The sequence below is a fragment of the Anabrus simplex genome, chromosome 7 (assembly GCF_040414725.1).
Source record: "Anabrus simplex isolate iqAnaSimp1 chromosome 7, ASM4041472v1, whole genome shotgun sequence".
In the NCBI taxonomy this organism is placed as follows: domain Eukaryota; kingdom Metazoa; phylum Arthropoda; class Insecta; order Orthoptera; family Tettigoniidae; genus Anabrus; species Anabrus simplex.
In genome coordinates, this window is record NC_090271.1 from 307374507 (window position 1) to 307386980 (window position 12474).

Genomic DNA, 12474 nt, shown 5'->3' on the forward strand with positions numbered 1-12474 from the left:
CTATGGCTTTATTGGGAAGTATCTCAAATACAAAATTGATATGTTTTAGACAGCAGTAATATAAAAATAACATTAATAAAGTACAGATGTATTAGGGAACAGAATCTTGTTTCATCTTGTTTCTGGCAATCCAGTATGATGCAAGTGTAATGAACGAGTATAACTTGGAAACAATTCTCTAATCCCATGGGTAAATAATGAAAATATCAAGCTCAATTAGTAGGTGTTGTTGTTATTGTTGTTATTATTATTATTGTTACGGGGCTGCCCGTGGATCAGCGGAGGTGAAAGAAGGTGCCGGGATGAATGGGTCGAACTACAAAGTCAAAGTTAATTTAAAATTTTAACAAAGGTTATATTTACTTGAAATAACAAAATTTAAACAACTTAGAGAAATAACAATGACACAGCAATTTAGAAACAAAACTTAGAAAGATCCAAGACTTCAGAATTTTAACACTTTTGGGCTACAAGCTCCTAGTTTTACAATTTTGAGCTCCTAGCTCAACTTTATAAAAGCACCAATTTGTTCAAAGGGCAGAAATTCCCTAATACATGGAGTACTTGCTCCCAAATATCAAGCCTCTCAGAGGCATTCTTACAATACTTGAAAAGAGCAGACGTGCTCTCAGTGTTCCCAGCCTACTCAAGGCAACAGACTGTGAAAATCTAATAATCACTGGCCTTACAAGGCACTGTTTACAAATAGCAATCTTATTACACAGAGGTACCTAGTACCCAACCTACGGGGTCTTAGTGAAAAAGAACAGGTTCAATAAACAGCCTGAGTACAACTGGAGTGGAGTCGGAGATTGAGTTCCACAAAAAAAATATAAAGACCTATAGGGCACTTGGCCGATGAAACAAAGGCTAATCCCAAACTACTGAGGTTGCTCGGATGGAGATAACTTTAATACATTGTAGAAACAAATGCGGTACCTCAAACCAAGATGAAGGGGAGCTCGAGAGGGTGTGTCACACTCTATCCCCGATCACAGTTAAAGATTTATAAAATTTTACATGAGCCAAAATGAGATTTACATTTTAGAAGGTTTGTTACATAGTTAAGGTTTCAAACCTTTCCCTCGGGTTAAACTGCAGAGCTAGCAAGAAATAAAGAAGTTAAACGGCCATTACCTTGCTGAAGAACTGCTGCGTGAAGAAAGAGGCGCCTCCTGCCTCCTGCCCCCTGCGTGACACACACACTTAATTAGATGTTGATCAAATGGCCAGGAGACATGAAAATCCGCAGTTTATAAACCCTCGGGGAAAGTTCGAGACCTTTCACAAATAAAACAGGCACACCCTTACAATTTTATTGGTGGATGAAAGGTTTGCACTCACTATCGAAGAAGAAATACAGGATTGGTTGAAAATTAATTCCAGAAATTCTTGATTGGCTAAATTCAAAACTGGCGGAAAGAAAAGATAAATATTGCCAACCCAAAAATGAATGAACAAAATTTAGTAAAGATAAAACTTATGAGTACAAAGTTTCTTCAAAAAGGTTCCTTCTCTTCACACCAGGGTGCATGATCGAAGTTTGTTAGTAGTGACATCTATGAGGGAATGTTCAAACTTCTTGATGAATGGAAAACAAAAACAAGTTGAAATTCACACAGTTAACAATAACAAATTTTAGTGGTGCCATCTTCAGAGAAAATTTATAAGTTAGTCCAGTTTCAAGTTCACGGTTTCTCCTGTAGAGGAGTTCTTTAAGGCGCAAGATTTAAATGTGCGGCGTAGAGGTGTACCTCCCGGTACAATTATTATTATTATTATTATTATTATTATTATTATTATTATTATTATTATTATTATTATTATTATTATTATTATTATTATTTACATAGCTATGTACGGACTTGATTTGGTATGAATTGTGATCGTATTATTTGTGTATTGTATGATCTGTCTTGTGTAATAAAACGTGAGGTTATGTCATGATACTTCTGCTGTATGTATATTAATATGGCTTTATTTAATGTAAGGACACATAATTAATAGTATATAATTTATTATTACCTGTAAATATGATGTTTGAATCCAATGTAATGTTGTGTAATACAGGGTTGTAGTCCGGAACAACGCATCCTTGTCATTAGAGTTGTATAGAACATTCTATTCATTTGTAAAGGGGTTATTGGAGATGCGAGAAATTTCAAGAAAACCTGTTGTGTCATACCTTTTTAGAAGCCTGGCCAGGCAAGGTATATAAAGAGACTGTGTAGAGTTGTTAGTGAGAGTTGCTAGTGAAAGTCGTTAGTCAAGTGTGCAGACTCGTGTTGTGATTTTGTTGTGTTGGTAATCGGTTGACATGCTAATGTTGCAGTCTTCTTCGCCTTCTTCTTAGCAGTGTTTTGTTCAAGATAGTGTGTGTGTGTGTATATAATTTGTAAATAAAACAGTGTACACAATTGACAGCATCTCCTATATGCGTCTTTGTAGTTACGACACGTACAGGGCTCACAATTAAGTATTTTTTATTTTCCACCTTCTCGATACATTAGCTGCTTGAGGCAACTTATTAGTTAAAAGTGGTACGTTTCGTATTTTAGTAACATCTTCAGCCACTTAATAACACTGTTTAGATGAAAAATTCATATATTGACAAAGTATCAATGCTTTGAGAGAAAGTCTCCTTAAAAATAGCATAAGATTTTCAATTTTTAACTAATTAGTTGCCTTAAGCAGCTAATGTATCAACAAGGTGGAAAATAAAAAATACTTAGTTGTGAATCTGTTAAAGTGCGATACGGACTATGAAGTTGATTTTTTGTAAGTACTGGGCTAGTAAATTGCCTTGTTTTTGTTGGGTTGGGTTGAGTCCTCTGCAATGAAGTAGGTCTTTCGAGTCCATAACTAATCCATTAATTTTGCGGATGGTACACTTTTCTGGCGGGTATATTTGGATTCTAGCTAGATGTGCAGCTAAAGAGTCATGCCCTGTTTCCAATCTCAAGATCACCACTGCTTCTTTGCTCGGCTTGCTTTCATGTTTGTCCCATAGGTCCTTTTTATTCCCCTTCATTTTTTCATTGTAGTAAGTTGGGTGGTCTCTTTTTAATTGTTTTTCAAGGGCTTTATTTGTGATTATCTTCTTAATTGAGTTAGCTGCCAGAGGCTTGGTTCTCATTTAGGTACTAGTGCCTTTTTTTTTTTGCTAGTTTATCTGCCAGTTCGTTGTCTTATACTCCTACATGTGTGGGGATCCATTATAAAATGATGTTTCTCTTTAAAAGTTTTCAATTTTGTAAGCAGATATTTAATGTCATGAATTCTTGATGAATGGAGGGTTGGTATTTGGGGATACTGCTTATATGGATACTGCTTATATGGAAGCTAGTCAATCTGTGAGTGGTACTGCTTCTTCAAATGAATTGACTCTATAAATCAGATTTTGTAGGGTAAGATGATGAGATATTTACAATTGTCTAAAAACAAAAAGGAAAAGAAGAGACGTTACTTATGCAACACTTTTTATGCCTGTGCATTTGCTATAAAGGATTGATGCTTTTGTTCTGTTTGTAGGCAGCACATGCCGTCCACCTTGTGACTGCTATCACTTTCCTACCTACTCTGCTAAATCAGTTGATGACTCTCTTGGTGGTGACTACAAATGAAGAAGTAGGCTTGAATGTACTCCGTGTTTTGATCCACATCATCCACATGATCCATGAGGCTGGCCGTAAAGAAATCCTTCAAGCATATGTCAAGGTGAGTTTTTAGTTCCTTTCTTTACACTTACCCTATCTGTTGATTCAGCTTGAATATCTTTGTACTCTGAAGCATGGGTAACAAAGAATATTTAAAAAAACATAATCTATTATTGAATGTCAGATTGGGGATACAAAGCTAGAAGAGATCGATAATTTCAAGTATTTAGGTTGTGTGTTTTCCCAGGATGGTAATATAGTAAGTGAGATTGAATCAAGGTGTCGTAAAGCTAATGCAGTGAGCTCTCAGTAGCGATCAACAGTATTCTGTAAGAAGGAAGTGAGCTCCCAGACGAAACTATCTTTACATCGGTCTGTTTTCAGACCAACTTTGCTTTACGGGAGCGAAAGCTGGGTGGACTCAGGATATCTTATTCATAAGTTAGAAGTAACAGACATGAAAGTATCAAGAATGATTGCTGGTACAAACAGGTGGAAACAATGGCAGGAGGGTACTCGAAATGAGGAGATAAAGGCTAATTTAGTAATGAACTCGATGGATGAAGCTGTACGCATAAACCGGCTTCGGTGGTGGGGTCATGTGAGGCGAATGGAGGAGGATAGGTTACCTAGGAGAATAATGGACTCTGCTCTGGAGGGTAAGAGAAGTAGAGGTAGACCAAGACGACGTTGGTTAGACTTGGTTTCTAATGATTTAAAGATAAGAGGTATAGAACTAAATGAGGCCACAACACTAGTTGCAAATCAAGGATTGTGGCGACGTTTTGTAAATTCACAGAGGCTTGCAGACTGAATGCTGAAAGGCATAACAGTCTATAATGATAATGAATAAATGAATGAATCTATTATTTAAAGTTTATCTATACAGTGAAACCTCATTAAGACGTTTCTGCACCAGGCTGAGTGGCTCAGGCGATTGAGGCGCTGGGGCTTATAAAATAACAAATGCACTGAACAGTGTGAAAAATACCAAACAACAATGAAAATTTATGCACAGTGGCTAATAAAAATATCCAAGTATTATTGCAGATCACACTCTTTCTAAACAAATGTTAGTAAAAGCCTTTTATTTCGGAGCAGTGGGTTATAAAACATTATTTTCTGGTCACACTCTTCGACAATGAATTCGAGATTATACTCAGCTATGTGCGACTGCGACAGAATGATTTCAGCCGCCATTTTGAAAACTTCGACCAAGTCGAATCGATCGAGTCGAAACTCGTAGGTGCAAGTTCAACATTTGCGACTTCTGCGTGCTTAAAGATGTGGATACCAATCCTCTTTCTGAAAGATTTTAATGTTGTTTTCATTAGAAAGGAATTTCACTTTCATATCCATGCGTGGGCTATCACAAGACAAATATGCACCACGCTAGTCAGTTTCACACGATTATGTTCCTAATCCAAATAAAGGCTACTGTATCATGCAAAAATATTTCTCTAGCACTCAACACAATATAAATGTCTTTAACTTCGGAATGGAATACAAGCACAAATAGACTCACTTTTTCCGTAATCACACAACTATGGTGACAACTCTTACCTGAGTTGTAATCACGTTTCTTCACAAGGGATGACAAATAACATTTTTAGGGCTAGGAAAAATGTGATCGTACTCGTAAGCAGTAATAGCGAAAATTAGTGATGCGATAGGTATGTTTACATACATGTTCCTAATCCAGATATAGGCTGCCGTATCACACGACAAACATTCTCTACACTTCACTGTACCACTCAACAAAAAATAAATTTCAAACTTCTGAATTGAATGCGAAATACAAGCACAAGTAGGCTCACTAAGTTATTCAGCAATCGTACTGTTAACTGGCAAGCAAAACTGAACATTCCTGAGGCTAACAGCTTGCTTCCCAAACATGAAATTTATCCTGTGAAGTTCAGGAATTTATATATATATATATATATATATATATATATATGAGATAGGCAAGAAATCCTAAAGTATTGGAAAGAACATTTCTCTATTCTTCTCAATCGGAATTTAAATGCTGCTGAAGACTTTCTTGGTGATGTGCCTGTACATCCCCAACAACTATGGACGGCTCTCCCAACAAGATTCAAGGAATTCAATGCCGCTCTCAGTAAACTGAAACCTGGCAAGGCTTCTGGCCCAGACAACATTCCTCTGGAATTGATTCAAAGTGGAGGCCTACCTTTAAAGACCAGACTTCTTACTCCTATCTTCTCAATATGAGAAATCTGCAAAGTACCGGGTGACCTTAAAGATGCCACTATCATTACTCTATTAAAAAAAAAGGGGACCATAGTGTTTGTGGCTTCTATCGTGGTATTCACTGCTATCTGTAGCAGATAAAATTCTTGCTTGAATTTTGCACAGTCACCTGCAGATATTTCCTAGAGGATTATACCTGAGTCACAGTGTGATTTTCGAGCCTCCAGAGGCAAACAAACCCAAGAAAAGTGTAGAGAGCAACAGACTCCTTTATACTTTGTGTTCTATGCAGTGGCCTCCACGGTATGCACTAGCCTTGCGTCTTGGGAGGTGTGCTAAGTCCCAACTAACAAGCCCAACTTAGCACACGAGGGCGAAATGCAGGCAACTAAGAATGAGTTAGCTGGAAAATTTATAATGTCCAATAACGGACCATTATATTGGTATTATAAATGTACTCATTCAGGACAAATATTTTAAGTTCCCTATGGGAATCAACATCTATATCATGGAAAAGGCTTTCTACTCAGTTCCGAGTCCAGTTATGAGGATAGTACTGAAACACTTGGGTTGTCTACAGCATTTCGTAGATCTGGTCAAGGCTCTTCATCATAACACGTCTGGGCAAACCACTCTTCAAAATATTATCTCTGATCCATTTCCAATCACTCATGAAATAAAACAGGGATGTGTGCTTGCTCCAACACTCATCACTCTTTACCTAGCTGCCATGCTATACGGAACATCTACAGAAAACCAAGGTGTAAAGGTCGGATATTGATTTGAAGGGGACTGCTCAATCTGGCTAGACTTTGCTTCCAAAAGCTCACAAAGAATTGTAGTATGCAGATGACGGTGCCGTACCTGCTCTCACACCTGAGGAGCTGCAACAGTCAGTCAATTGTTTCAAGTGTGCTTGCGATCATGTTGGTCTCTCCATTAATGTTCAGAAAACCAAAGTACTCGTACAGCCTATACCTCAGTCAAACCTCCCAGCTTTCAATATTTCCATTGCAGATACTACACTGGAGCATGCTGACCACTTTTTATATCTAAGAAGTATCCTCTCAACAAATACTAACTGCTTACTAGATGTAGATAGGAAAATTGGTGCTGCCCACTCAGCATTTAGATGTTTATCCCACTGTGTCTTAAAGAATAAGGACCTCACAGTGCATACCAAGATCATGGTTTACCATACTATAGTCATATCGACACTGCTTTACGGTTGTGAAACTTGGACCTTCTACTGTCAGGATATCAAAGCTAGAATGCTTCCATCTGCAAAAACTTGCATACATCTTGAACATCAAATGGGAGGACCATGTCACCAACCATGCAGTTCTTAAGAAAGCACATGCTATAAGCATCTACCATCAATGGCTTTCGTCTCAGATGGATAGGTCACATCCATCGCATGAGTGGTACCAGGCTTCCTTGTCAACTCCTGTATGGTGAACTCTGCTCTGGCACAAGACTTCATGCAGCCCCTTTGAGTTGTTTCAAGGATCAGCTTATGCATACTATGAAGAGGGCTGGAATTAATACTCAAACCTGGGATACGCTTGCTGAGAATTGCACACTTTGGTGCCACACTGTTTCTCCATCAGTTATTGTGTTTGAAGAGGAACGTCATAGACATGAAAAGGCTAAACGACAAGCACTGAAGCTCCTTCTAGCTCAGCCTCGCTCTCCCCCAGCCATTTCATGTGATTTTTGTGGACATATGTTTTATGCCAAGATTGGGCTACTAAGTCATAAGAAACATATTTGCAAAGCAGTGTGAGTGTGAAAATGTGAACTACTGAAGAATACAGTATGTTTACTCGGATACAAGTTGCAGATGTTGACGATGAAGATAAGAGGTAGAATTTAAACCCAAGCATTATTTTGAAATTATAAGAATTTAAATTGAAGCATCATATTAAAGTTATTGTTGTAATTTCCTATTTTTGCCTTTATCATCCATCTGAAAAATATATTACAAATATGTAATCATGATTAAAGCTGCTGGAACTCATGGACTTCAGTTGCTATTTAGAGTGATGAATGCTGAATGGAATGAAGAAAATATCCTGACTGACTGGACTAAGGGTTGCTTAGCCCCCTCTTCAAGAAAGGAAATAGACGGATATGTGGCAATTATAGAGGAATCACTTTCCTGTCTCATGGACTTCAGTTGATGGAGAAAGTGACAAAGAAAAGATTACGAAAGATCATTGAACTACAGCTTGAGAAAGATCAATACAGGTTTTGAAGTAACAGATCAACAACAGATCTCATTTTTGGCTATCATGGAAAAACAGGGAAAAGGGAAAAAATGTCATCTTTGTCTTTCTGGACCTAGATAAAGCCTATGACAATATACAGTGGAACCTTGGGTTGCGAGCATAATTCGTTCCGGCAAAATGCTTGTAATCCAAAGTGCTCGTATATCAAAGGAAATTTTCCAATAAAAAACAATTGAAACGCGGATGATTCGTCCGAAACACAAAAATATTTATTCGGATACCATTTCTAACACAAAATATAACGTAAAACAAATTAAACTGCACTTTTCCTTACAATAGAATCATTGTTGGTGAGAGGGAGACGAGAGATGACATGAGAAGAGTTATTGTGTAGCACGTTTTTCACTAATGGAATCACTACTATCTGTTGGCTCACTGGAATTATTTTCTTTTCGTGCAACTTTAACGAGTTACCTGTCCAATGACTGTTGCTTTTGCCTCTTTTTGAGGATTTCACGATAATGTGACATTGCATTGTCATTGAACTGATTCATCGCTCGTACTGCTACTGCCGTATGCGGGTGGTGTTTTTCTACAAAATTTTGCACCGTTTCCCACATTTTGCACATCTCCCGAATCTCAGTTGAAGTGAGAGATTCCATTGACTTTTTCTCCTCCTCTTCCTTGGATGAGATCTCCATAACCTCCTCCTCTTGTTCGCGATGCAGGTCCATCAGTTCGTTGGTGGTGAGTTCCTGGCAATGTTCTTCCACCAGCTTTTGAATGTCCAAGTCATTCACCTCCAGCCCCATGGCCTTCCCCAAGGACACACATCGTCAATCGGCGGCTCATTGTCACCAACAATCCCCTCAAAGTCACATCCAAGAACACAGTCAGGCCACAGCTTTCCCCAAGCAGAAGTGTTCTCTTGGTGACCCCATCCCAGGCTTTGTCGATGATCTTCAGGCAGTTCAGGATGGGGAAATGATTTCTCCAAAACTCTCGGAGGGTATGGTTTGTTCCTTCGGTCACTTCGAAGCATCGCTGAAATAATGGTTTGGTGTATAGCTTCTTGAAGTTTGAAATGTCTTGCTGATTCACAGGCTAGAGTAGTGTTGGGAGGAAGGAACTTAACCTTAACGAACTTGAATTCCTCCATAAAGTCGGCCTCAAGGCCGGGAGGATGAGCAGGATCATTGTCCATAACCAGCAGACTTTGAGCGGCAGATTATTTTCTGAAAGATATTTCTTCACTACAGGACCAAACAAATGAGCAGGGGAGGGGAAAACGTAGGCCCACGTGATGCTCGTATTGCAAAACCTCACTCGCTTATCAAGTTACAATTTATTTAAAATGTTTGCTCGTCTTGCAGAACACTCGTAGACCAAGTTACTCGCATTCCGAGGTTTCACTGTACTGAGGTATAAACTGTGGGATTGCTTGAGAAGGAGAAACGTTCCAGTATCTCTCATCAGTGAAGTAAAAATGTTCTACAAACACTGCCAGAGCTGTGTAAGGATAGGAAATGGCTATTCCAACTGGTTTGTAACAAGTAAAGGAGTGCACAAAGGCAGAACTTTGTAACCTCTACTGTTTATTATTATTATTATTATTATTTATTATTATTATTATTATTATTATTATTATTATTATTATTATTATTATTATTATTATTATTATTATTCGTATGCTTCTTCTTCTTCTTCTTCTTCTTCTTCTTGCGTTCCGGCCTTCTAAGGACCACGTTACAATTTCAATTGTTCCTCTTTAGTTGTTCTTTCCTTTTCTTCCAGTATTCTTTCATTGTTTCACTGTGTTTCTTTTTCCTGTCTTCAGTCCACTTTGTGCCTGTTTCCTTTACCTTCCTCCCTTGGAATCCTTCCATTTGTAAGACTTTCTTCCTAAAAATCTTTCTTCCCAATAATTCTTCTTCTCGTATGTTGTTCCTTTCCAGGTCTTTCTTGACTTCTTGAATGCAGGTGGTTGGTTTCTTTTCCCAAAGGTACTTGAAGATTCGCTTAGTTAGTCCTTTATCATCCATTCTGTAAATGTGTCCAAGAAATAGCAATCTCCTTTTTCTTGTTGTTTCTGATATGTTTTCTATGTTCTGGTACATTTCATTGTTACTTCTTAATTTCCAAAACTCTGCAATTCTTAGAGGACCTAATATTTTCCTTATAATTCTTCTTTCTAATATTTCTAATTTATCAAGCTTGTAGTTCAGTGCTAGACATTCGCTAGCATAAAGGCATTCTGGTTTCACTACTGTGTTGTAATGCTTTATTTTAAGTTTTCTTGATAAGCACTTTTTGTTGTAAGTATTCTTAGTTATACCGTTCGCTCTTTCCATCTTTTGTATCCTCTCCTCTATAGCAGATTTTTCTAAACCATTTTCTTGAATTGTCTCACCCAAATATTTGAATTTCTTTACCTTTTCTATTTGACCAATATCCGTTGCTAAAAACTTTGGGGCACTTTTTATATTCGTCAAAAATTTTGTTTTCTCGGCAGAGATTCTCAAGCCTGTCATGTTGGCTGTCTTTTCAAGGAGATTGACTTGCATTGCTGCATCTGTAAGGCTTTCTGAAAGTGTGGCAAAGTCATCTGCAAATGCTAGGCAATTTATTGCAACACCTTTGTTCTTCTTCCCCAGCATGAGTGGCAATATTTTAGATTCTTTCAGTTTTTCATTCCAAATTCTTATAATTTTCTCCATGACACAATTGAAAAGGAGTGGAGATAGACCATCGCCCTGCCTGACACCTGTATTTATTCTGAAAGGTCGAGATACTTCACCCATAAATTTTACTTTCGAGATAGTGTCTGTAAGTGTTTCACGAATTAGGTTTGCCAATTTAGTTTTAACCCCAAATTCACGGATTACTTTATCTAGGGTTTCCCTATCAACAGAGTCAAAGACCTTTTTAAAGTCAATAAATGTTACAACTATGTCTTTGGAGTTTATTAATCTGTGTCGAATTATAGATTTCAGGTTGAAAATCTGTTCAGAGCAAGATCTTCCTTCTCTAAATCCACCTTGATATTCACCCAATTGACTGTCCAGTGTCGATTTTGCTCTATTTAGTAGTATTGTTGAGAATATTTTGTAAGCAACTGGCAAGAGAGATATACCTCTGTAGTTGTTGACATCTTGCTTGTTACCCTTCTTGTGTAATGGGTGTATTAGAGCCACTTTCCAATCCTCTGGGATCTTTTCTGTTTCCCAAATTTCTTCAAAGATTATTTGTAGATCTTCTATAACTTTTGGTTCAGCCCATTTTAAAAGTTCAGCTGTTATGGAGTCTTCCCCCAAGAGCTTTGTTATTTTTAAGATTTTTTTATTGCTTCCTTTATTTCTTCCGCTGTTGGAGGTGAATCAGCTTCTAGATTTTCCTGAATTTCTGAAAATTCTAATTTATGATTTGGCTCAGGGCAGTTCAGCAGGTGTTCGAAGTGTTTTGCCAGAATCTCACAATTCTCGGCATTGTTAAGGCCAATATTACCATTTGCATCTCTGAAGCAAATGCTCCGGGATTGATAACCTTTCAGGTTATTCTTAAAGGTCTGATATAAATTTCAGGAGTTATTTCTTACAAAATTATTCTCAATTTCTACTAGCTGCGATTTTTCAAAAGATCTTTTAACCTGCCTTATTATTCTTGTTCTTTCCTTTCTTTGTTGTTTAAATAGCTCATAGTGTTCATTCTTTCCAGAACATTTCCATTTTTTCCACTTTTTCGTTCTTTCCATAAGTGCTTCCTCACATACGTTATTCCACCATACTTTCTTTTTAGTTTTAACAGATCCAAATACTTTCTTCGCTGCACTATTAATCTGTTTAGATAATTCTGGCCATTTGCCATGCTGAGTTATTTTAATTTCTTCCTGAAAGTTTTCTATAGTTGCTTGTGTAATGTTGAGCCTATCTATGTTGTATTTCATTAATTTTCTCGGCCTTCTTTGATTCCTGCGAGGTAGAAACTTTAGCTTAATTTTAGAGAGGTAATGATCGGAGTCAAACTCCCCACTTCTTATTACTTTAACATTCATAATTTCCTTAATACTTTCTTGAGAAATAGCTACATGGTCCAACTGAAACTCACTTAACATCAGATTTGGGGACACCCATGTTTTAGTCTTTCGTGGAAGTTTCTTAAAGAAGGTCGACATTAATTTTAGGTGAAAGGATTTACAGAGATTAATTAGTCTCATGCCATTTTTGTTTGTTCTTTTGTGTGCTGGATATGCCCCTTATGTTTTGCTGAAAACTTTTTCTTTGCCTACCTGTGCATTAAAATCACCTAGTAGAATAATATTTGATTTTGGAATTTTTGACATTTCATCATCTAGAAGACTCCAGAATTCTTCAGTTTTA

At 37.4% G+C, this 12474-nt stretch overlaps 1 protein-coding gene across 1 annotated transcript in view; it reads left to right on the forward strand.

Annotated features, from left to right (window-relative positions):
* The window catches only part of Ziz (dedicator of cytokinesis protein Ziz), a 542949-nt gene that overhangs the window by 271909 nt on the left and 258566 nt on the right, over window positions 1-12474 (forward strand). Inside the window, exon 18 of the mRNA XM_067151766.2 lies at window positions 3532-3717. Within this exon, the coding sequence (XP_067007867.2) occupies window positions 3532-3717 (186 nt within the window). The remainder of the gene's footprint in view (window positions 1-3531; window positions 3718-12474) is intronic.